Source organism: Homarus americanus, unplaced genomic scaffold, assembly GCF_018991925.1.
Source record: "Homarus americanus isolate GMGI-L3 unplaced genomic scaffold, GMGI_Hamer_2.0 scaffold49667, whole genome shotgun sequence".
Classification (NCBI taxonomy): domain Eukaryota; kingdom Metazoa; phylum Arthropoda; class Malacostraca; order Decapoda; family Nephropidae; genus Homarus; species Homarus americanus.
This window is the reverse complement of record NW_024738608.1, coordinates 8,586,312-8,613,926: the sequence shown is the minus strand read 5'-3', so window position 1 is coordinate 8,613,926 and position 27,615 is coordinate 8,586,312. Positions and strand designations below refer to the sequence as shown.

The following is a 27,615-nucleotide window of genomic DNA, read 5'->3' as shown; positions in this document are numbered from 1 at the left end:
GGTTTTGTGACAAAGTTATGTAAGTTATGTTGTTACCTGTGGTCCTAATGAACTCAAATAAGCAAAATGACGTGAGAGCCTCTGTAACATTATATTGTATAGGAAACAGATCAACGTAGTTCATTCTGCATAATAAATGTGGGAATTGTTTATATGCGTCTTATATGCTCAGATAATTCTTTTTATTTTGTGAAATTAATTTGTAAATGATGAAGATAGAATAAATGCGCAAACAAAGTTATAAATGAAGATTTAATGTGATTTTATTGTAAGATTTCAGATTCCAGTTGAAGATATTCAACAAATGTGATGAGGTGTTTTGTTTACAGGTCCCGCGGGTCACCTGACTCGTCTTGAGGCCTGTTAACTTACTATTTTCTTCGTCATTTGGTCAACATCAACTTACACTTACATTCAGGTAACTTCATCTATACTTACAAGAGGTGTTGAAAGTGTTTGTAAATATTAAATGAACTCGAGACGTGTTTTCAAAGGAGGAAACTTTAGGTAAACTGGTCTCTACACAGCAGCCACACCTGTACTTATATTAATAGTGTCATATAGGTGTATTAGTGATCACTATTCTAAATTAGCAGAATTTAAGGATAAGTACGTCTCAAATTATTAGGAGTTTTTTCGATATTTTAGAATAGGAAGTAAAGTACATTTTCTCACATTAGTAACCAGATGCACAAGAATATTATGTTCTCAGTACGGTACATGTACTGTAATTCTAAGGTAAGGTAACAATAAGGTTAAAATAGGGGTAATGGTGGAGGGGTAAATTTATAGTAGTTCACACAACTCTGTTAGAAAGTCAAAACTATGTTTTGACAACCGCCAACCGTTTTCCGACAAAAATCACGGCCAAGTGAATACAAAACACACCAAAAAACATTAGTAAAACATATAAACCTAACTTTTTTTGGATGACCTAACCTAACCTGACCTGACCTAACCTAACCTATCCTAACCTATCCTAACCTGACCTAACCTAACCTATCCTAACCTATCCTAACCTAACCCGACCTAATCTAACCTGTGGGCAAAAAATGCTGCAAATTCTAAAAGCAGAAACCACAATTTATTTTAATTGGTGGCAAAAAAAAGGCGTTTTTTATTGTCTGCTTGACGTGAACGGGAACGCATGCTTATGATGATTTATGAAGGGAAGGTTAATGGAATTAATTAGAGAAAGATTTGGCATGCGCTATGTTATTATATGTTTCCGACGGTAATGTAATTGAAGAAAAACATCTTAAAATTAGACGTATTTTATAATATGATAATAGAATTAAGGTAGGAATGTTGTGTGAAGTACAATAAAAATACCAGTGGAGGAGACGGTAAATGAACTGAAGTTCTCTGGCCATTGTGAGAAGGTGAATCAGTACTGTAATGTATGAGATCACCGCTACCACCAGAAGGAGTTGTTAATTTCATTAATTATTTCCACAGATGTTCTTATCATTTCTTCACAATTTTAAAAGTGGCAACATTAACTAAAACCTAATAGAACCTGACCTAACCAACCCAAGAAGCCTAACCTTACCTAACTTCAGACCCCCCCCCTTGGACCCCTGTCATACTAAGGACAAAAGGTTAATATTTGTCCATTGGCTGTCCGCAGGTTTCCACCATGTTTACCTGAGGTTATACTCCTCACTTAAGAGTCCGTTGTCTCCCCCTTACCTCCTCCTCCTTGTTGGTTAGGTAGGTTGGTTGGTTCCTTTGGTTTGAGAATAGGTTTTTTGTGGGTATTTTTGGTGTGTTTTACTCAAATTTTACCTCCATTTTTGTGCAGATTAAAATTTTTTTGTTTAAATGAAAATGTTAAATTTTTGCTAAAACTGCTAATTTGCAAAAGAAATGAATCAGTTTTGAGTAAAACACCAAAATTACACACACAAAAATTTTCTCATACCAAAACCTGAGGACAGCCAATGGATGAATATTTACGGGAGAATGTTCTAATACCTCGATTAACGAACGGTCCAATTAACAAAATTTCGGTTAACGAATTAGCTCCCATAAGGATTTTCAGTTCCATTAACGAACAAAACTTTGATTAACGACAGCCTTACGAGAAACACGCTTTGTTGTGCGCATCAGCTGATCATCTGATCGGCTAGTCCGCTGAACCGGTTGGTTAACTCCCAATTAACCAGGTTGGTTCACATATATTATATTGGGCTTTAGTAACGAAACCCAATTGAAGTTTCTTGTTTTATTAGAAAAGTATGTTCATATAATTCCTGAGTGTAGGTCAACCGTAAGTTCCACTATTTATGAGTGTGATGAGAAAGGACGGCGTTTATGTATATAAACGTGAACCAACGTCCGTTTGATATTAGTTGGTGTGAGTGACTGCCTGAAGGCGTCGCCTTCGTGCGCGCTTACATAGATGCTGACATATGGGCTTCTCCCTCTTGGTAAAGCTATTGTTCACGTGTTCAGTTCATGTCCTCACAGATAATGGAAAATTACAGGGGATGAATCTGAATATAAATCAGATGTAAATAACCCATTTATATAATACTTCTGTTGATGAGACAGGGGCCATTACATCGCTCGGTCACCACCGGCCAAGCTCCGTGAGGCTTAAATAAGCTCACAGAGTACAGTACATCCTATACAACCCAAACCATGTTATAAACATAGGTGTAAACACTAAGCTGGGGATTCTACTACTGTAGGGGTTTTATCTACTACAGGGGTCCTATACTTTAGTGCCTTTTGGGTTAAAATGTTATGAACAATTTTCATCTTGGATGACACTGACTTATAATAACAGAAAAAAAAAACATGACTTCAAACACAAACATTACTGCCAATATCAAAAGCAACATGGCAGAAATAATCTTCGCCTACTTCTTGTTTAAGAACGCATCTTCTTAGCAATGTACAACTTTTGCTACTGTAATCACGCTAGATGAATGAGTGTGTGGTGCTTAAGACTTTCAACGAAACATTAATTTTTGCGGAGAGCAATGGTACTGAGTTGTGAAGGGTTCAACACGGCATGGCTGAAAATTTACAGTCTGTGATACTTTTGTAGAACTAACATATTTTTATTTTAAGAAGTTGTGTCTTTGACATCGTTAAAATATGTAGTTTGAAAATTATGAACATTCTTATCCTCCCTGGGACCAAAAGAAAATGTCCACATTTTCTGTGTCTAACAATTACTGGGAATTATTTCACTTCAGTATACTGTATATTAAAATAAGTAAGCACTTACAACAATGACAATAACTTATCGATGTCCTATCAATGTGGAGTTATGTCTCGAACATGTAAATGTGTGTATATATTTAATGTATACCTAGATACTACCTATTTCTTGTAGGCTTGATTGAAGAATCCTTTCTAGAATTTCTTGAAAATGTGAAATTGTTGCCGCAATCCCGTAGACTTGTGTGCGTCACTCACAGTAGTCACAGCTGATTCCAAGGTCCGGTGACTGGGACAATGTTCACGAAAATCATGAGTACAGCAAACTACCGCTCCTGGTTACACTAGGTCATCCACCACACCATACCTCAGAATGCTGAGACCATCTCTCATGACCGGAGATTTGTCATCACTAGGGTGGGTGCTGGGGTGCTGGTAACTTGGGGTTAATCACGCCATACGAAAGATTTTTGCTGACAGGATGTTGATTGATGAGTAGTCACAACAACTGCAGTCACGTCCTGTCACACCCTGGGCAGTGAACGAATCATTTGCAGAAACTAATGTTCACTTCAGCTCACAGGATTGTTGCCATAATTCAGCAACTTTTAATAACTCAGTATTGGTTATGGACATAAACTCAACATGTAGCAGGAACTGCTTTGCCCTTATGCTAATCTGCCACTGATTATGATGTAGGGTAATGTACTCATAGTGTTGACAGTAAGATTTTATCATGAGTTGGAAGAGAAAATGATACAGGTTGACAACCCTTTATCCGAAATTCCGAAAACCGAAAGTTTTTTGGTGGAGCAAAACTTTTTTTTTTTAAGCAGGGATTTGCCCACCCGGGCACAGGTCACTGACCCACATCCGGGTCTGGGGGGCGAAAATATAATAATAATTATTCATATTAAATAAAATGTATACAGGTTGACAATCCCTTATCCGAAATCCTTGGGACCAGATGCATTTCGGTTTTTGGAATTTTTCGGTTTTCAGAATGGTTAGTTTTTTTTTTTTTTTTTTTTTTTTACTGGGATCAGCCCACCCGGGCACAGGTCACTGACCCACATTGGGGCCTGGGGGCTAAAATATAATAATAATAATAATATTAATAATAATAACAATAATAATTCATAGGTCTAGGTCGTGTTTCGCACTTTTGATCATTTTTTCATTCTTGTATTTCTTTATTATTATTATTATTATTATTTTATTATTACAGTATTATTGTTATTATTATTATTGTTATCATTCTTATTTTATTTTTGTGTATTTTTTATTTAAATTTTTATTTACTATGAATAATTATTATTATTACTGTATTATCATTATTATTATAATTATTATTACTATTACATTTTCACCCCCCCAGGCCCCGATGTGGGTCAGTGACCTATGCCCAGGTGGGCTAATACAAAAAAAAAAAAAAAAAATTGCTGCACAAAAAAACTCGGTTTTCAGAGCTTTTCGTTTTTGGAATTTCGGATAAAGGGTTGTCAGCCTGTAATAAAAAATACACAAAAATAAAATAATAATGATAATAATAATAATAATAAAATAATAATAATAATAAAATTAATAATAATAATAATAATAATAATAACAATAATACTGTAATAATAAAATAATAATAATAATAATAATCATCATCATAAGAATAATAAAGAAATACAGTACATACAAGAATGAAAAAAAGATCAAAAGTGAGAATTGACCTAGACCTATGAATTATTATTATTATTACTATTATTATAATTATTATAATTATTATTATATTTTAGCCCCCCAGGCCCCAATGTGGGTCAGTGACCTGTGCCCGGGTGGGCTGATCCCTGTTAAAAAAAAACTAACCTAACAATCCGAAATGCATCTGTTCCCAAGAATTTCGGATACGGGATTGTCAACCTGTAATACAGTAATGTGTTATTGCTGGCAAAGGCTGTATTGTGACTGGAGGGAAATGAAAACATTTCCCTTGGTGGTTATAATGTAACTGGGGATGGAAGTGTGTCAGAATGATGACAATTTGATAGTAACAGTATATTGTTGCCAACATGGGACTCGTGTGTGATTGGGGAGGGGAGCAATTGTCCCCCCCTAGTGTGATAGCAGTGATAGTGTGTCAGGATGGTGCTTATCTTAGCTCTCAATCAACTGATATACCTAAATGGGAGCCGTTGATATGGCCTTCCTCCAGTAGTGTGTGTTTATATGTGGGAGTTGGTTTGTCTGTCATTCTCATACTCTGCAACCTTAAAATTGTGCTGTACAGTATTGTCTTTAGTTTGCTTCTCTGACATTTTCTTAAAAATTAAATTGCAAAACTGGAAAGTAAAATGGCTTTGTGTCGGACTATGAAAGAAAGTTTATTGTTTATATTTTTTGTCTCACTGTGTCTATTATTCATCTTTGTAAACAAAGGTGAGTACTGTACTATTAAATTTGTCATATACTGTATAATCTAATGTATTTTCTGATTATGCTTATTTTGTTGTACAGTGAAGTATTTGTCAGCCAAAAAGTTTGAGACAGTCACTCAGCCAGTGACTGTACACTACTGTATTCTTAAATTTCATATATAGAATGCTCACTTCTTTTGTAAAATACCCAATAGTTTATTTTGTAAAGTAGATTTTCTGTTGAAAAATACTTTACTGTACAGTACTAAGGTTTAATAATCATAGTATTGTACAGTACAGGAATGGCAAGTATAAATTGTAGGAGACAAAATAGAAAACAAATTATATTCCTGTTTGATTATAATGTGTGTGACACTTTTAATTAACAAAGCCTACAGAGTACAGTACAGTATTGTTTGTCCCTTACAACTACGTATAACTGATAAAAACTGGAATCACTGATATTGGAAGGTATTGTTTTGAGTCATTTGTTTTCTTGAGGATCATCATATAAATTACATTGGATAAAAGTGAAATAATTGGAGCCTCATGTTAGATTTAAGTGATTACTGTCAGCCCTTGATATTGACGAGGGTTGCATTCTTGAAAAATCAAATTCAGGAACCCTTGGAACAGGAGGCGAGGTGAGCACTGTATACACTCAACAACCCCTCTTCAAGATAATAAGTAACAGGCTATAATCATCAACATTAAGATCAGGCTGTGCAGATTATGCTTCCCAGTTTTTAGACTTTTTATTACAAGTACGGTATTTTGAATATGAGAGAATGTATGACTTTATTTAACCTAATAGCACAGTAGATGCATAATGTGGCTGAATTGTCATGTCGAAGAAATGCACAGAATGATATTTTAAGAATAAAAAAAAACAGTCACTTGTGATATTTGCTTGTCAAAACCCAAGGAGGCATGATTCTGAAATCCTTAATTAATAGCTGAGTGAGTCACAAAACTTTAATCACAATTTTATGATGTGTACATACTTTGTGGGAAACAATATGAGACCATGGACAATAAATTTTGCTATATGAGAGCTATCACTCATCACACGTAATATTTTGGAACATATCGACCCCCACCTGCTCAGATAGTTGTTTTAGCTACTGTACATTTGTATGCTTTAATTTCAGCTTCAGATATTTAACAATGTTTATGAATAAGAAAAAAGCATTAATTATTTCATGCTTCATGCAGTATGTTATGATTAATGATTCTCATTGCTGTTTCAAGAGACATAATTAACACAGCATATTTTATCTTTCAGGAGAAATCATTGTACCAGAAATTATGACCAGCACACAAGCACCATTTAGTGGTGAAGTGACTCCGTATGGCCATGAACTCTATATTGGCCTTGGACTCTCCATGTCTTCATCTGTCTTCATAGGAAGCAGCTTCATCTTAAAGAAAAAGTCATTATTGGCCTTGGGGAAGTCTGGTGGTACTAGAGCAGGTGCTGGAGGATATGGGTATCTCAGACACTGGCTCTGGTGGGCTGGACTTCTCTCTATGGGATTTGGAGAGGCACTCAATTTTATAGCATATGCATTTGCTCCAGCAACTCTGGTCACACCCCTCGGAGCTCTGTCTGTGATTGTGACAGCTCTCTTGTCCCAGTACTTCTTAGGAGAAATTCTAAATGTGCTTGGAAAAGTAAGTACCAGTATTGTATACAGTACTATATTGCCATTTACCATAGTTACCATAAGTACCAGTATTGTATTTTGTTATTTACCATAATTGTACTGTGTGGCGACCTGTGGTGTAATGGTCAGTATGCTTGCCTCGCAAGAGAGTGGACCTGGGTTTGATCCTCAGCTAGGGTGAAACTATGGGGAAGTTTCTTTACACCATTTACCTCTGTCTACCTAGCAGTAATTAGGAACCAGGATGTTAATCGATTTGCGGACCGTGTTTCAGGGTAATGGTTTAGCCAGTGCAGTTGGTGAGTTGTCCGCTCTTCTCGAACTATAGGATTCCTTGACACTGGGTTATGCAACTCTGTTGTGTTGGTGACAGCTTCTACACCTTAAACAAATTCACACCTAGGTGGCCCTTGGACCGGCCATCCATGTACACGAGGGGCAACCATTATATATACTTGTACAGTACAGTAGTTGTATACTGTATTATGAAAATTAATTGTGTTTTATTAAATTGCTTTGATACTACAGGTATTTCATCTCACAAAAGTTTTGTTAATGAGCAGTGAGTGTAAATTCTAAAGGACAGTAAAATTTTGATAACCTTTTCTGAACATAAGTGAAAATTACTTATAAGGGCTTGTTTGTGAAGGGTACTGTATTTTTTCTCTGGGCAGTTGCCCTTTACTAGGAAACTCATGTATATGCACTCACTAAGCTGTTGAATCTGAACCCAAGAGACCTTTACATAAATTGGCTGGGGCTAATCCATTAAATAGGATTGTTTTCCATTGCAGCCATCACCCTTAAAGAGTAAAATTAAAGACAACACTTCCACTGAAAGCTTAGGAGATGTGATGTTGCTCTAGCTTGTAACTCACTTTGCCCTTAATTTATAGGTAGCAATTCCCATTTATTCTTAACTACACCATCATACTGAGCAGTTGTGTTCATGTTTTTAGATATATATTTTTTCTACTGTACCTGTTATTGCCCATAACATGAGACTTAATTTAGTTTGTTGACCTCCCTTTCCTTCTGTACAAGAAATTGTTTCCAATTTAGTTTTACCAGTTCCCAGGATAGTAATTACTGTATTGTACTCTGAGAATTTTTTTAATTTTCATCAGATGAGTACCCACTCACCCTCTTTAATGTTTTAGAAAAATCTTTTATTGGCATTCCTTATGAGAGTTTCATAGACCTTCTTTAAATGATGTGATAAACTTCAGAAAGCCTTGCTGACACCTTATCAGATTTTTAAAGCTGGGTTTATAATAGCACATTAAGGTGGAATGTTAGACATCCCTACAAAGGTAAATAATGCTCTTAGCCTCTTAAAGTTCAGTAAGGGAATTTTAGACTTCCAACCCAGTGAGTACAATGGGCCAACTCTCATGGGGATGTGTCGTTTTCTAATCCAGCTTTTGTATTATCTCTCCTCCCTTTTACTAAGCTGTCTTTAGCTTATGAGAGCAACTTGGGTAAAGATTGATATAGTCAGAAGTGGTGAATTCATCCTGAATTCCTTTTTTCTGGCAAGTCCCGAAGCCAGGCAATTTGGAATCTTCTCCTCTCCCTTTGGTTTGTGGTTAGTCAACTGGACATATGATAACTCGACTTGACATTAGCTAGAACCACACTTGCAATCAGTCAAGATGACCTCTGCTCGAACTGAACTTGCTATCAATCAATGTGACCTAGGTTTTGTTTTGTTTAGATTCACACAATTTTATAGATAACAGAAACATTGCTGCTGTGCTGAGTGCTGATTGGGCAGTCACAACTCAGAGAGGCCATTGCTTTCTCCTGCACTATATCCCCTACATTCAGAACTGATGGTGCCGATCAGATGGGAAGGATGATCAGGATATCCAAAAATGATTTATTGATTAAACCAGGCTGAAACTGGGAGCCATGTCCAATGGACTCAAGGATGTGTAATAAGTCATCCTGTGTTATGAGAGCTGCCTGGATTCAGGCTCAGTCAGGAAAATGGATTTCAGGATCAATCCTGTACAGCTATTGTATTTTCATATTCTGTGTACCTGTATTACAAAATTACTGCTGAGTGGTGTTTCTGTCTCACTTCAAAACCCTCTCCTTACTCATTGGCATTTGTAAAAAGATAAGTCTGGATTTTGTGGCATTATTTATTGACATTACATGCAGCTTGTGTTCTACAAGTCTACAAGGTTATATATTTCTTTATTCTTTTTCCAAAGGTTTTACAAAACTGACTGCTGTGTAATGGTCTCACTTGCTTGGTTCTTGGGTGATTCTGCTGTTGCTCACAGTGCATTTAGCTATACCTGCGAAGAAAAAATCCATATGACGCTGTCATGATTTATCTGACCCCGGCTAGAAAGCTGCCATAGATTTGTTGTGTAGCTGAAAGAGTAAAAGAGAGATTATTGAAGGTTGAAACATATGGAGAGAATGGTTAAGATGAAGAAAAAGTGAAATGAAAGCCAAAGAGAAAGCATGATTAAGAGGGTTGACAAAGAAAAGGTTTCTGGAGTTGTGTAATATTAGAATGGCTTCGAGGATTATCATGTGAAACCTTACTGGATATTGGGAAAAGACTTATTGAGAATTAATGTATATTGTACAGATAAATTTTGTGAATATTCATTGTATTAATAAGAGTACTTTACTACAGGTGGGATGTTCCCTTTGTCTGCTGGGAGCCACTGTGGTGGTCATTCATGCTCCCAAAGAGACTGAAGTAACCAACATGGAGGATTTGGCTGCCAAACTCGTAGATCCAGGTGAATTTATGTAAGATATGATCAAAGATAGAACACATGAAGATTAGTACCTAGCGTATTTCACCTTAATGTTAACTTAAACTAACCTAACCCCTTCTAATAGCATTATGGTGTTTAATCATAAAGTGAAATAAACTGAAGGGACTAATCTTCTTGAGATCCCTAAAGATAATGAAGATTTCCATAGATTACACATTTATAGATAAAACTAAAGTTCATGCTGTATGTTATGAAACATCCAGAATATAATACTTTGTATACATCCTTAAAAAATTCGGTCACGTAGTGAAACAACTATGAGTGAGGATTATTTCCCCATAAGAATTAATGGAATAAGGGAGGTTATATTCCTATTCATCACGTATCATCACTCATGCAACATAAAAGGGAGAAATTTCTATCATACAAAATAATGTAGGCAATAAGGGGGGTTAAGTTCCAAGTCATTGCCACTGTCCCTTATTTCATCCAAACAAAGAAAAAAAAGTCAGTACCATTACAATATGTAGCTCATTGTACTGTACAGTGAACTAATACTCTCTCACATTGTATTTGATGCTCAAAGTTCAGTAGTAACTTAACTCTCTGTTTGATTTTGCCCCACATCTTAATCATGGAATGACCAGTGGTAGGAGGCAGACCCCATATGCAGGCCATGCGAACTGCATTCTTGCCACTCTCAGCTCTTTAAAACTTTTAACTTTAACTCTAATATTTTACTCAAGAGATAATGAGGATAGAATGCACAATAGTCTCAGATACAGTACCTGTACAATGTTTACAGCCAAATCAAGCAGTGATGCTGATACATAACTATTCACATAAGATGTTGCATTGGTTCACTACTTCTTTATGTCTAGTTCCAATGAATACAAAAGAAGTCCCGTACTGTATAAAATAATTATCTAAATAGTACTGTACAGTATTTTCGTTCTCAGTAACAAAATTCAACCTAGAATAACCAAAATACTGTAGACCGTAAAATAATAAAACAGTACAGGTGTAAGTAGCTCACATGCTGACTTATTACAACACCGTGCTCAGGAGTTCAAATGACAAATATGTGGGATATAAATGATGAATAACTGTAAAGTGTCCTCCAATTGATTAGTGATGGATGTGTCTGAAACTGAATAAAGGGGAAAAGAACAGAGACCAATTGTATAATATATTCTTAAACTGTTAACACTTTACAGGCAGAATTAAAAAAATACTGTATATTCCTCTTGAAGGAGTACATCATGAAGCTGTACAGTATAGTATCTGTCATTTGTAAGTACTTTATGAAGTAATATATTTTAACAAAAGATTTGAGCATTCTAATTCCTATTCTGTGGTCCCCATTTCTCTGTGCTAGTTTTGTGTTCTCATTTACATATAGTACAGGTAATTGTTTTGATTTGTTTTATTATTTATTTGTAAATAATTACTTATCATAATTTTTGCAGGTGTATTTGCAGTTGCATTCTTTAATTATTTTATTCTCATCATAAAATATTTACTTTTAACCATAAATGAATTTGCTTTACACTATTCGCTTAAGAATTACATTTCCAAACTCCTGGTACAGGTATAAAAAAATGCTGGTTTCAGAAAATAACAGGTAACAACAGAGGGAGGAAATGAATGAAAAAAAATTTTTTTTGTCACATCTTGTGGTTTTTACTCACAAAATATTAGCCTTTTTTTTCTTACATATAACAATAAATAATAATAATAAACAGTTTATTAATAGAGTTGCAGCCGGTGGCTGAAAATATACAGACTTACATTTGATTTAGACATAGTGATATAATATGCATTGAATACATTTACAGGGCTGTACAGTACATAAATTAGGAGTTGTTTATTATTTTAACAATAGATGGGATGGTGCTGTTCTTATATCTATCGGTGCGGGCTCTTGTGGGCTGAATTTTGTTGTGGTGGCGGACTGCGCGAGTTGGGTGGGGGGCAGGAGGTGGCAATGACGAGGGTGGTGCAGTAGTCCACTGCCAAACCTTTCCAGTGCTTGGTTTTGGAGGTCACTGAGGGATGGCATTTCCAGGGTGGAGAGAGCGTTGGTGTAGCCGGAGTATTCTGCGCCGAGCATGATTCTGCAGGCCCTTTTCTGTACCTTCTCTAGCTGATGTACAGTATATGGATCAGATACAGAAAAGTCTTACCTAACTGTTGCAATAAACCATATTATTCAACATGCATAACTTATGGACATGTAAAGCAGAATCATAAGTTCTCACATCTGCCACCATGCAACCCTCATTTCCCATGGGACCCCATGTGTTTACATTCTAAAAAATACACAGGTTGTTGAAACTTTCACATCCAAGTCTTATTGGTAAGAGTTAACACAGGCTCAGTTACCAACCTCTTCAACAGTCCTCATCATGTATTCACTCAAAATTATTTAGGTGTTTTATGTTTGTCTTTGCACATTACACTTCATCTCTAGTAATACTCATAATTAACTTGTGATATATTTTCTTTACAGTGTTTATGGTTTATGTTGCGCTGGTGATTGCTGCAGCACTTGCACTAATATTTCACTTTGGTCCTCGGTATGGATCCCGTAATGTAATTATTTACATTGCTATCTGCTCCCTCATTGGTGGATTTTCAGTGCTAGGTTGCAAAGCCATTGGCTTGGCTGTAAAGGTAAATGTAAATTCTGAGATATAGTTTATTTGAATTTGATATTACATGAACTGTCATTATAGGAGAATTATGACTTATGTGAAAAATAATTAATATACCAGGTATGATTAGATTTTTAAAATCACTTCCCATTAATAAATTAATAGCATGGTTTATTTTTAAAGTGTAGTAATTCAGTGCTGTGCATGTTTAAAAATGACTGTAGTTCATGACTAATTTAAGTACAAAATATTGGCAAATAAAGCTGCTTAACCCTTCGTGGATGGGACCTCAAATTTCCAGTACAGTAATTCTGACTGTATCTGTTGTGGGATATTTCCAAAAAGGGTTAAAAGTCCTTTATTTTCCCCTGCCCAAAGATGTTTTAATACAGTGGTCCCTCGGTTAACGAACACAATTCATTCCCGAAGGTCGTTCGTTAACCGAAAATTTTGTTAACCGAAATCATTGTTTCAATGGGATTTTGGGTAATTGGTTCCAGCTCGCCGAAAATTACATACAAACTAAAAATAAATGCAGTAAAGTACACTTACTTTGAGGTGTGCATGTAGAAGGCTCCTGGTTGATGATGATGATGATGGGAATTCGAAGTGGGGGTGGAGGAGAAGGGAGAAGAGAAGGCGTTGGGGTGGAAGTGAAGACACCCCATGCGTCATGTCGCCATTCCACCCATAAAATTTTAGTTCACTTGGTGTAATTCAAGATTATTTTCTTCAAATCAACACTGCACTGCATTATATATTGTCAATATGTAAAATAAACCAGAATGACCAATAATTGTACTGCACTGTAAAAATGTAAAAATAGTTTATGTTCAAGAGAGTCTCAAGCAAGATGCTTCCTCCACTGAGCAAGGACACACACTGACACCATTTTGGGTGAGTCAAGTGGCTGTTTGGCACGCTAAAAACTAGTTTCCTGTCCTTGAATTATGTTAAATAATTGTTAAAATGACAAAAAAATTTAATATAAGACTTGGAAAATTATTGAATAGTACAACCTTCTTAATACAGTATTTACACAAATGGTAATGAATTTAAGCCCTAGAACCGATTACTGTATTGGCGGACTAATACTACAGCTGGTAAACAGGCGAAAACATGTTGGGAAAAATTTGTAAGGAATTCGTTAACCGAAGTGAAGATTCTTATGGAAGGTAATTCGTTAACCGAAATTTCATTAATTGAGGCGTTCGTAAACCGAGGGACCACTGTATTATTTTTAGTTTTAGTAGGAATATTACGAATCTTTTTCTTATTTTGACAACTCTTAATGCCAATGTCAAAGTTTACTTCTTAAGGCTGAGCTAGAAACACTTTTGGCGTTCATTTGAAAGATAAAATCTCTCAATGACTAAAGAACTAACCCTCATAATTATCATACTACAGTAATTGAAATTTTTATGGTGTGTTTGGGTTTTCCCTGGCATGTAGTTAAACTGTACCAGCACTGTAGTAGTGAAAAAAAATCCAAAATATATTAAATTAACAATCATTTCCACATCCTCAATAGCTGAACCCACAACAGCATTTCTTTACATAGAATTTTGGTGTTTAAAAAGAGACAATTTCACCCCTTGCATTTAATTGGAGTTGTTTGAGAAATAAAATTTCATATACAGTAGTACCCCGATTTACGCGGTCAATTGAACCCACAGGGTACCGCAGAAAGTGAACAACAGAACATATGGGATTAATTCCAATAGAGACTGGCCCGACCCCCAAACTCCACTTTTTCCGACACAATACCTATGTTGTAGTAAAAATAACATCTAAATTTTATGATGGTATGCTCACACAATTAATATTTAAGAGAAATACAGTCGCCAGTTAATGTCCATTCAAATTCCCCCCCCCTCTTCCCAGCTCACTAGCTCCTACCTCTCTGAGAAACAATTGGGTGAAAACACTAGATTTTAACATTTAGTAATAAATAATACTGTAAAGCGAGGTAATACAGTACAGTATTACCCCGCTTTACACGGTTTCACTTTCCGCGATTTCTCATTTACGTGGTACCTTGCCAGAAACGGACTTTCACTTTCCGCGGTGCATCTACTCATATACGCGGTGAAGTATAATTTATTTATTTATTTATTTTTATTTAGCTCATAAAATTCATACAAATTACCCGGCCAGAATATAATTTACATTGCTGGAATTCTTACAATATGATGATCATTTTGAATATAAACATCATGGATTTTGCATTAGACATACAAATTTTAGATCTAATGTAATAATTTGGTTTACACAAAGCAAATATTTTATCCTTTGTGCAGAATATATGAAGTTTACATTCAAAATATTCCCTGACCTGCAAGGAATCCAGAAATGTCAATTATATTATCCTAACTTTAGTCTGAGGTATTATTTATTACTAAACGTTAAAATCTAGTGTTTCACCCAATCATTTCTCAGAGAGGTAGGAGCTAGTGAGCTGGGAAGAGGGGGGGGGATTTGAGTCCATTATTTGAATGGACATTAACTTGGCGACTGTATTTCTCTTAAATATTAATTGTGTGAGCATACCATCATAAAATTTAGATGTTATTTTTACTACAACATAGGTATTGTGTCGGAAAAAGTGGAGTTTGGGGGTCGGGCCAGTCTCTATTGGAATTAATCCCATATGTTCTGTTGTTCACTTTCCGCGGTACCCTGTGGGTTCAATTGACCGCGTAAATCAGGGTACTACTGTAATTGATAGATTTGGGTAAATAGAGCTAATATAAGAAAAAGTAATAGAGGATTTTTCTTGAAATTATGGTAATGAAATGATGTTTCACAGAAAAAATATAAACATTTTACTAATTAACTGATGCAAAATTTTTCTTGGTAGGAAACCATAAGTGGTAAAAGTGAATTTAGTAACTTGATCACCTGGTTCTCACTGCTGAGTCTTATCATCTGTGTCAGCACTCAGATGAACTATTTAAATAAGGTGAGGTTACTTCAGTATTGCCCTCTTCTACATTCTTGTAATAATCTTTCACTTTAATTTAGTTTTTTAATTATTTTATTCTATTAAATCTCATAGTTCTTTCTTTTCTTATTTACTTCATTCCTTATTATCATTTTCAGTGTCTTGTAATCTTCCTCAACACTTCATATGGACTTTTTACTTTTACTTTCTTTTAGTGCCTTATTATTTGTAAAGGGTCTTTACTGTCCATCAACTCTTTTACCATATTTTCCATCTTTGTAAGATGTACTTTTTCCCCCAAAAAATTTCTCCCAAACTCACCCTGCATCTTATACTGTATGCCAAAGGTTAACCCTAGGGGGATAAGAACACTGACTAAAACCAAGATGGTAAAATGGGCACATAATTAGATTTTGCACTTTTTCCCGGGAAATTTCATTTATCTGGCTCAATGTGGGATTTTTGTTATCATATTATTTGTTGCTTTTTCATTATGAACTTTTGATATATTTTCCAAATCTGGCAAGAAAAAAAATCATATACATAAGTACAGTACAGTAGTTTATAGAGAACATTTATTTTAAATGCAGAAAACAGGTGCTGTACTGTATATATTATCCTACACTGTACTGTACTGTGTATGGAAAAAAATTATAAAAATAAGTCAATAAACAGTTAGTTTAAATATTTATTACATATAATAATGACAATAAAAAAAAAGATAACAGTAGACAACAAAATACAAATTACTGTACAGTTGACCCTCGTTAATTCGGACCCCTTTAATCCGGATTTCAGATAATTCGGACAAAATCTGAACGAACTTTTTTTTTCTTTTTTTTTTTAGATTTGTAGGAATATTACCTACGCGGACCTTAAGCTAAAATGCTGGTCCACCCACTGCTGGGATAAAACACCAGCGTCTTTTTGGTTAAATGTAACATCTCCACCACTAGTGTGGGGGGGGGGGATGCATCTTTTAGCTTCAGACATGAAAAATATTTACTATTTACTGCCAGTAAACAATGGAAACGTAAAATATGTACCAATTAGTAATGAAAAGTTGTGCAGTTTCTTCAGCAAATGAAGCTCACCAACTTACAATAGGCTAAATTACCTTACAACGTGTTTTCAGTAGTCTATGTTGAAGTTCTTAGCACAGGCTAACTTATCATATCATATACGGTATAACAGTTCTCATTCATCTACAAAAAATACCGGTAATAAAAACCTTTTTGATATTTCACACTTAATATAATACCCGGTAATCGACTTCAACCTCCTGTTGTTTACAACGACGCATGACGCACCACCAGCTGTTGAGTATCAGCTAGACGGCACACGTGTTTTTCAAATCGTTTTCAGTTAAAAAACTGTTACATCACATGTATATTTTACCTTAACTGTGCCTGAATGAATATATTCTCGGAAATAAATAGTAGTTTTGCTGAAACATGATGTATTTTAATGTAAAATAGGATAAAATACATGACGAAAACAAAAGATTTTACCTAACCTTCCGATGTTCAAGAGAAGTTACTCGTTTTTTAATAGTTTTTGGTTAAAATACTGTTATATTACAATGGTATTCTATTCATACTGTGTTTGATATAATGCATTCACGGAAATGTAATATTTTTGCTGAAATGACGTACGTATTACAGTGGAAAGTGGGATAAAATCGAGACGAAAACAATGACTTTCGCTTTCTTTCGTTCAAAAGATGTTACCGTAATCGCTTTTCGATTGGTTTTCACTTAAAAAATTGTTGTATTACAATAATATTCTATCCTAATTGACTTGAATAAATACTACGATACAGTGGGGTATGCTATAACGAACGTAATTTGTTCCAGAACCTCGTTCGTTATAGGATTAATCCGTTCCAGGCTCCCAAATACAACCACTTAACACTGAAAAAATTCTGTGGAAAATGTAAAAAATACGGAACTTTATCTTACCTTAGTGTTAATCAGCATGCAGGTACCCCTAAACACTGGCACAGCACTATCACTTCCACTGGGAGTCTTGGCTTTAAGGTCCTCAAACAATTGTTTAGCCTTCTCACAAATTATAGCTTCACTAATGTTACCACCTGCCATTTCTTTCTCCTTTATCCACACTAAGAGTAAATTTTCCATCTCTTCAATCACATTACACCTTGCTTTGCTAAGTCTAGAGATTCCCTTAGCCACTTGCACTGTTTTTAACTCCCCTTTATTCTTCAAAATCGTACATATAGTCGATTTAGCCATCCCATGTTCATCACTAAGTTTCGCAATGCTTCTTCCATTCTCACGTTTCTTTATAATTTCTTTCTTAGTTTCAAGGATTATTAGCTTTCTCACTCGCTTTGGACGATTCATTGTTACAATTGTATACTTGTACAACAAAATAGTTATACAAATAATGCAAATTTCCACATTAAAAGACGAAATTTCAACAATAACAGTGGTGCACTGGCTACACAATGAGAAAAACATGGCGCCTGACGCTCTTGTTGTGGGTCGCGGTACAACAATATTCATGCGCCAGGCGAAATAGTCACGTATTCATCCGCGTTCGTTGTAGGAGTTGCGTTCGTTATAGCATTCTCAATTTTATAGGTAAAACCGTTCGTTATAGGAATGTTCGTAGTAGGATCCGTTCGTTATAGCATACCCCACTGTACCATATTTCTGAATATTTTCATTAAAATCCATCAAAATCATTTTCCTTGTCTATCGTCTGCAGCACCAAACAGCTTCTCCCAGTCCTCTCCTTGAACAGGGCTAGAGGGTACGTGTTTTTCGAATCGTTTTCAGTTAAAAAACTGTTACATCACACGTATATTTTCCCTAAACTGCGCCTGAATGAATAAATTCTCGGAAATAAACAGTAGCTTTGCTGAAACGTGATGTATTTCAATGTAAAATAGGATAAAATACATGACGAAAACAAAAGACTTTACCTAAGCTTCCGATGTTCTTGAGATGTTGTTCGTTTTTTTACTAGTTTTCGGTTAAAATACTGTTATATTACAATGATATTCTATTCATACTGTGCTTGATATAATACATACACGGAAATGTAATATTTTTGCTGAAATGACGTACATATTACAGTGGAAAGTGGGATAAAATCGTGACGAAAACAATGACTTTGAAATATAATGCAATATTAACCCCTAAATCGGTTAATTCGGACAATCGGCTAAAACGGACACCCTTCCCCCCCTATTAGTTCGAATTAACGAGGGTCGACTGTACTGCTAAAAATACAAGACTCAAATGTCCCCTGGTCTTGCAGCAGCACCACACAGTTGACCAAATGTCATTTTGTACAAAGCTTAGTATTTCATTCTGTACAGCAATCACCACAGGCCCACAGCTATAACATCCATAAACTGCCCACAGATAGAAAAAAGTATTTATAAAGCCTCATTCAAGTGTACTGTGTATAAAAATAATTAGGGTGATAATGATAGACACAGACATAGATATAAATTTTAGCAGCATATTACAAAATGTTAAGCCTATACGAGCTTTATTTTTCTGTACATTTCAAGTATTTCTCTTGAAGTTTTTGCTAATCTTAGTACTTCTTCATTTGTTTTCCTGTCAGTGTAGCTTATTCTTAGCATTTACCTATAACACTACATTTCAAAGACATCCAAACTCTTTCTGGTGCCTGCTGAAAGTGTCCATGCTTCTGACCCTTATACCCTGTATATTGTTTACTAAATTTTCCTTTTCTCTTATTGGCAACATATGTATGATAAATTGTATTTTTCCTAGGCTTTCCTCATTTGTTATTATAAGTCTTAATGTGCTCAGCATCTTGGTGGAACTCCATTGTGCATTTTGTCCATCTGATTTCAGGTTCTTTTTGACTGTCATTTACCATATTATTTTGAAACTTAATTTGAATTTATGTTGGGAAAATCTCTGGAAGTTTTTTTAGCGGGTTTACTGGGAATTGTATTTTTTCTATTATGTTTATTTACATTTTTATTTATTTATTTATTTTTTATTAAAACATTCATTTTTAAGTAGTAAAGCACATAGTTGTCACAAGAAGCTTGTTTTATTGTGTTTTTTCTTCTGTGGCAGTCTTTCATAAAGAGTTCAATGTTTAATAGTTTAACTATTACAATAATTTGTATTTTTTCATATCATTCTTTATTTTAGAGGTAAACTTTATTTTGATTTTTTCTGATAAAGATAAATAAATAGATTTTTATATCTATAGGCTATGGTACTGATATATAAACAGTATTCCCTTAAAGCTCGCTGGGGTTAGGTAAAATGGACCCCATGAGAAAGCAAAATCCGTGAGTTTTTCATGCCAGTCCCAGGAATGTGCAAAATCCATATATAAATAGCGATATGTACATGTATAACAACATTATGTATGCATAAAACAATATAATAAATATGAAATAACATAAATAAATAAGCATAAACATGAAATAGCACTGTATGGACTTTAGGTAAACACAGTGATAGTTAGTTGTGGTAGTGACAATGCAAAGACAATACCACTGAAATATCAGCTGTTCTGGTGGACTGGATGTAAATAATCCTTGTACAAGACAGTTCCGAGTGAACATGCCCAGTATCGATAAGTATTTGTGATGTGTAACACTTATAATAATTATATCCTTTTGTATTAAATAAGATAAATTTTATTAATAATGCCAACAAATGTTTGATAATAGGTCCATTAAGTAATTGTAAGCTGTGGTAGTGAGAAACATGATAGCATATAGCCAGTGATTTGGCTTTGACAGTACAATAGGCTATTAAATCTGCAAAAATTATTATTCCAAAATATACCTTGATAATTATAGGGTGCATCTTATGACCTGGGAAATATGGTACTCTGTACTGCCCTGTACTGTTGACTCCTCTTGATCCCTGGCACACAGCCTCAAATATATTTTATTTATTTTCCATGGCAATCCGTGAGTTCACGCAAACCTTAAAACTGCGAGCTTTAAGGGAATATTGTCTGCAGTTCAGTAGACTATAAAGAGTTTTCTCCAAAATTTTAGTCAGAGGATAGGGCAATTGGCTGTACACACTATCTCTCTCTTATACTGTACATGTTTTTCATCACTACATTTGTCAATTTTGTGCTTCCACCCATTAATCTTTGTATTCAGGCTACATATATATATATATATATATATATATATATATATATATATATATATATATATATATATATATATATATATATATATATATATATATATATATATATATATATATATATATATTATATATATAGTATACCTGGTAATGTTATTGCTAGTTTTATATTTAAGTTTATCTTTGAATGTTTAGATGTATAACTGGTGCATTCATAGCCTGTGGACATATATAAAGTTATTTTTAAGTTATTATATACAGTGACCCCACCGTAAACGAACTCAATCCGTTCCAGAAGGTCGTTCGTTAACCGAAAAGTTCGTTAACCGAAACCATTGTTTCAATGGGTTTTTGGGTAATTGGTTCCAGCTCACCGAAAATTTCCTAAATTCAACAAAAATGGTAGAAAAGTTCACTTACTTTGAGGTGTGTATGTAGAAGGCTCCTGGATGATGATGATGATGGGATTTAGAATGGGGGTGAAGGAGAAGGAAGAAGAGAAGGCATTGGGGTGGAAGAGAAGTCACCCCATGGCGCCATTTCACCCATAAAATTTTAGCTCTCTTGGTGTAATTCAAGATTATTTTCTTTAAATCAACACTGCACTGCATTATATATTGTCAATATGTAAAATATATTTCAAAATGACCAATAATTTGCTTGGAAACACAGAAAACAAGCGTTTAGTTGAAGAGAGTCTCAAGCAAGATGTTACCTCCAGTGAAAACAGAGAGAGACTAACGCCTGTTTGCTGTGTTAAGAGGCTGGATGCCGCACATTAAACTAGTCACTTTACCTTCAATTATGTTCAATAATTGTTAAAATGACTAAAAAATTGAATATTAAACTTTTAAAATTATTGAATAGTATAAACTTCTTGATATTTACTAAAATAGTAAGGAATTTAAGCCCTAGAACCGATTAATGTATTGGCGGACTGATACTAAAGCTGGTTGCCCGGTCAGTGCAAGCGAAAACATGTTGAGGTCGGTTCGTAAGAACTTCGTTAACCGAATTTTTTTTCGTTAACCGAATTGAAGATCCTTATGGAAGGCAGTTCGTTAATCGAAATTACGTTAACCGAGGTGTTCGTTAAACTATATATATATATATATATATATATATATATATATATATATATATATATATATATATATATATATATATATATATATATATATATATATATATATATATATATATATATATATATATATATATATATATATATATATATATATATATATATATATATATATATATATATATATATATATATATATATATATATATATATATATATATATATATATATATATATATATACTGTATATTTATTTAGTTATTATTATTTTTATTTTTATTTTATTTTTTTGTCTCCTTGACAGTGCTTTATAGTTTCCTGATGTCTTTTGGCATATGATTTCTACAATTACTTGTCATTTTACCCTTAGGCTCTAGACATCTTCAATACATCGTTGGTGACACCCATCTATTATGTATTCTTCACGGCCTGTGTCATCCTCTCATCAGCAATGCTCTTCAAGGAATGGAAGGGTCTGCCAGCCAAAGATGTCATAGGTGTTTTGGCAGGGTTTTTCACTGTTGTCATTGGCATCTTCATTCTACATGTATTCAAGTATGTAACAATGAAAATAATAATTCACGATTTATTTGTGATAATTAGGTACTGTACAGTATATGTACAGGTTGACAACCCTTTATCCGAAATTCCGAAAACCGAAAAGCTCTGAAATCCGAAAGTTTTTTGTGGAGCAATTTTTTTTTTTTTTTTTTTTTTTTTTTTTTTTAACAGGGATTAGCCCACCCAGGCATAGATCACTGACCCACATCGGGGCCTGGTGGGCGAAAATGTAATATTAATACTAATTTTAATAATAACAATAATTATTCATAGTAAATAAAAAAATTAATAAAAAATACACCAAAATAAAATAATAATAACAATAATAATACGAAGAAAATATAATGATAAAATTAATAATAATAATAATAATAATAATAATAATAATAATAATAATAATAATAATAAAGAAATACAAGAATGAAAAAAGATAAAAAGTGAGAAACACGACCTAGACCTATGAATTATTATTATTATTATAATTATTATTATATTTCGCCTCCCAGGCCCCAATGTGGGTCAGTGACTTGTTCCCGGGTGGGCTAATATACATTAAAAAATAAATAAATAAATAAATAAAATAAATAAATAAATAACCATTATGAAAACCGAAAAATTCCGAAATCCGAAATGCCTCTGGCCCCAAGATTTTTGGATAAGGGATTGTCAACCTGTATCAGTTTATCCTGAATACAGATTAATAAGTATAGTAATAAGTATAGAGACCGAGAATGTTTGTGAAATAAAAAAAAATCACCATATATGAATACTGTACACTTAATTCAATGCAGCATGCCCTGACAATTCGCGGATTTTTAATTCACAGACCTCGATTATTTGCGGATGACACCCTGGAAGTACTCAAGAATGTCTAAGGGTAGTTTTAAAGTTGCTGGCATTTTCACGGCCGAGACAGGGAGCCATTCGTTCTAGAGACAGTAATTTCTTTTACCTGTATTGTATATACAGTATGTGTGTGTAGACACACACACAAAACACATAAAAATAAATAATAATGGGAAAATCCTCTCACAAATAATCAGAAACAAGACAACAAAATGTTTTAAAAATGCAAGACATATATACAATACAGGTAAATGTACCCCCCTCCTGATCAGCAACTGCTATTCACGGATTTGGCTATTAATGGCCAATTTGAAAATCTAACCCCCGTGAATTTTAAGGGCATGCTGTACAGTATTACCTCTGTACCGAAATAATTGGTGAGCAACCAGTTTGGTATTGGGAGTTTTTCGGTATACAGGTAGTTGTACAGTAAAACCCCCATAATTCGTGCCCCTCTAATTCAAATTCACTCATGATTCGTAAAGTTTTTGCTGTTACAAAATAAATATTATATTTTTTGTAATATTTAGTAAAATTTTGAAATAAGAGACATATTGAAATGCTATACAGTACAGTAGAACGTCGATATAATGCGAGATATGTTCCAAGAGAGGTCGCTTTAAACCGAAATTGCACTAAATCGAAGTGTTGTTTCAATGGAATAATTTAGTTTGGTACTTGAGAGAAACACAAGATACTAAAAAGACTGACAGTCTACCCAGTTGCACCTCAGCCCATCTCCTAGAATAAACAAAACATTGTTTTTTGTAGTATTATGTTAAAACAAACACTCATAAATCAACACAGCTAAAATTAAGGGATGCGAAATGGTCTGTTTACTGGCTGGGAAGATGGACGGGAGGGAGGGAGGTGAGGCGATATGTTTGACAGTTGATGCCAAGGTCTATTGCTTATTTATTTATGTCCTTAAGAGTGACTTTAAGTTTTTCTCTTATAATATGTCACTAAACTGATCTGGGAGAATATAATTAACATTGCTGGAATTCTTACAAGATAGTGATTAGTTTGAATATATACTTGCTATAGTTTGCATTAGACATACAAATTTTAGTTTTAATTAATTTTATTACAAAGGACTAAAATTTTTACCTCTTGTGCAAAATATATGACTTTTATATTCAAATTATTCGCTGTCTTGCAAGGATTCTAGTAATGCAAATTACAGTATATTCTCCAAACTTTAGCCTGTGATATTATACAGTATAAGATAAAAACTGTGAGCCTATAACCACCCAACCCTGGCTGGGAAGATGGGGGTGACAGTGACACGTTGTTTGACAGTTGGAGCCGAAGGTTTAGTGAAGTATTTATTTGTTTATTTATGTCCTTAAGATTGTGTTTTTGTTTTTCGTTTATAAAATGTCACAGAAGTGACCGGGGAGAATATTGAATTGAATTGAAACAGTTTCTTTAGCCAGGAAAACACAGATACGGAGTGGATATTAATAATAATATTAACATGGCTGAGCCAGTTGAGAACCTGAGCTCTCTTTTAGGCACCTGATATATACTATACATTTATCTCAAGGAAGTATTATGTAACATTTAGTACCATCTGGAATAGTACAATAGCATGGTGTTAATAAGAACATCTCATGATGTTTTCACGGTAATCACTTCAATAGTTAATTATTTTATTTTTTTTTTTTTGTTTACCGTTAGCTTATTTTTTTATTGCTGGAATTCTTATAAGATAGTGATTAATTTGAATATAATCATGCTATAGTTTGCACTAGACAAAAGTTTTAGTCATCATTTAGTACATTATTTTGAGTTCATGTACAGTACAGTTTGCCCTTAGGATAGTGTAGTGTGCCCAGAGAAACATGAGGCGCAAATTTTAAAATTGATGCGTCAGATTGTAATACTTTACGGTATTTGGGTAAAATTTTGGATTATGGGAGACATTTACTAATACATACATATGACAACATGTCAGTGTAAACACGTACTATACATGTCACACGTGTTGATCACGGTGAGTTCACGTTGGTCAGTCGTGAAGTGTACAGTGACCCCTCGTTGAACGAACTCAATCCGTTCCAGAAGGTCGTTCGTTAACCGAAAAGTTCGTTAACCGAAACCATTGTTTCAATGGGTTTTTGGGTAATTAGTTCCAGCTCACCGAAAATTTCCTAAATTCAACAAAAATGGTAGAAAAGTTCACTTACTTTGAGGTGTGTATGTAGAAGGCTCCTGGATAATGATGATGATGATGGGAATTAGAATGGTGGTGGAGGAGAAGGGAGAAGAGAAGGTATTGGGGTGGAAGAGAAGTCACCCCATGGTGCCATTTCACCCATAAAATTTTCGTTCTCTTGGTGTAATTCAAGATTATTTTCTTTAAATCAACACTGCACTGCATTATATATTGTCAATATGTAAAATAAATTTCAAAATGACCAATAATTTGCTTGGAAACACAGAAAAAAAGCGTTTAGTTGAAGAGTCTCAAGCAAGATGTTACCTCCAACGAAAACAGAGAGAGACTAACGCCTGTTTGCTGTGTTAAGAGGCTGGGTGCCACGCATTAAACTAGTCACTTTACCTTCAATTATGTTCAATAATTGTTAAAATGACTAAAAAATTGAATTTTAAACTTTTAAAATTATTGAATAGTATAAACTTCTTGATATTTACTAAAATAGTAAGGAATTTAAGCCCTAGAACCGATTAATGTATTGGCTGACTGATACTAAAGCTGGTTGCCCGGTCAGTGCAAGCGAAAACATGTTGAGGTCGGTTCGTAAGAAATTCGTTAACCGAATTTTTGTTCGTTAACCGAATTGAAGGTCCTTATGGAAGGCAGTTCGTTAACCGAAATTTCGTTAACCGAGGCGTTCGTTAAACGAGGGGTCACTGTACATCTACTGTCGACCTCGCAAGCTTTTCCACTTGTTTTTCCATCATTGCCCAGTGTTTAAGCCATTAAATCTGACAACCATGGACCAAGCACCTAAATCTATAGAGTGTAAGGAGGTAATGTATACTTAGAAATGTTTTAATTTTGATTGGGGCAGATAACAGAAAAAATACTGTTGATTTGGGTTTTTTACCCCTGGGAGAAGGTGTCCCTCGTGTTTCATAAAATCTCATAACCTGTAAGGGCTAGAGCCCTTATTATTTTGAATCATGGGGGTGTTACTGTAAATTGAATCCGAAAACTTCTCCAATATTGAACATTAATCGGTATACTATATGAAAACCTTTTTGTATTTTAAGTCCAGATAAATTGTCACAAAACTGGATTTTTATTGTTGTTGTTGTTATTATATAAAATATAGTTTGGAAACAAAAGACTTTAATAAACACAAAATATCAATACAGTTGACCCTTGCTATTTGCGGGGTTTAGGTTTCACAGATTCTTTGATGGTGTGGTGGAGACTTGTAATTTGTATCTTAGGCTCACCACTGTTACATTTGTAATCCTTGTAATTTGCCTTTTAGTTTCAGCTGGCTAGTTCATTTAATTACTTTCACTATTTGTTTATGCCTCATCAGGTTGTTTGATGTTCAGATAAACACTAATTCTTTTCTTAAGTTATTATACAATACAGTACATCTTTTGTTTGTACAGTATGTTGAAGTAATGACGAATTAACCGACAATGAGCAACAGCCCTTTTTATGAGAGAATGTAGGAGATTATAGATAGAGCCCCAGCAAGTTTCTAAAGTGTTTTATATTCTTTTCAAACAAAAGTGATATCTATTAGACTGAAAAAGTAGAGGGAATTGAAAGCTTGACATAAAGTTGTGAATCCCCCAAAATTCATAATTAAACTTGAAGCTTTAAATATTTGGAACAACTTTCCATGAGGAACCATGATGGAAATATATGTAATACTGTTTTTATGTTCTTAGCTCTATCTTATGTCATTGCATGATTGAGTATTTCACAATTTGGTCTTCAGTGTTAACAGCATAGTTGTGTATTGCTATAAAATAATCTTTTTCACAAGAAACTTATGGCGGACTGCATCTGTCATTGTTAGGCATCTTACATCATGTTCTCTGGTTTTAGGGATATGGAAGTCACATGGGTGGGCATGACTTCCCTGCTGACTGCCCAAAACTCAGGAGAGTCAAGAAGGAGTAGTTCAGATCAACCAGATGCTGTTAATGACATAACCCAACTAGCAGAGGAAGAAGAAGGACTCATTACATCAGAACCTCTTTCCTATGGATCCAATAAGCGTGTTTACTAAAATTAAAATAAATATACAAATATAGCTGTTGGCATTTAAAGGATGTTGTGGGGACAACAATGTCTCTTTATTGGCACATGCAGCATATAAAGATCTTGTCATTGATTGTTTTAAGATGATCTTGCTTTCATATTTTCATATTGAAAGGCTTAAAGATATACAGTAG

General features: G+C 34.3%; 1 protein-coding gene across 4 annotated transcripts; it reads left to right on the top strand.

Annotated features, from left to right (window-relative positions):
• LOC121874251 (magnesium transporter NIPA2-like) lies at positions 1-27,615 on the top strand. Of its 4 annotated transcripts, XM_042378342.1 has the most exons (8): positions 1-19; positions 330-418; positions 6,865-7,253; positions 9,906-10,014; positions 12,506-12,669; positions 15,511-15,612; positions 22,184-22,368; positions 27,266-27,615. In XM_042378342.1, the coding sequence occupies exons 3-8, from the start codon at positions 6,888-6,890 to the stop codon at positions 27,447-27,449; spliced, it is 1,110 nt and encodes a 369-aa protein (XP_042234276.1). In that variant the 5' UTR covers positions 1-19; positions 330-418; positions 6,865-6,887; the 3' UTR covers positions 27,450-27,615. The 4 variants fall into 4 exon arrangements, with proteins under 4 accessions (XP_042234276.1, XP_042234275.1, XP_042234274.1 ...); XM_042378341.1 differs by lacking the exon at positions 1-19 and having other exon boundaries at positions 284-418; XM_042378339.1 differs by lacking the exons at positions 1-19; positions 330-418 and adding an exon at positions 5,377-5,601.

Coding starts and splice junctions, on each gene's coding strand:
- LOC121874251 (XM_042378339.1), top strand. CDS start 5,517: ATGGCTTTGTGTCGGACTATGAAAGAAAGTTTATTGTTTATATTTTTT. Junction 5,602..6,864: donor ATTCATCTTTGTAAACAAAG/GTGAGTACTGTA, acceptor TTTATCTTTCAG/GAGAAATCATTGTACCAGAA. Junction 22,369..27,265: donor TTCATTCTACATGTATTCAA/GTATGTAACAAT, acceptor CTCTGGTTTTAG/GGATATGGAAGTCACATGGG.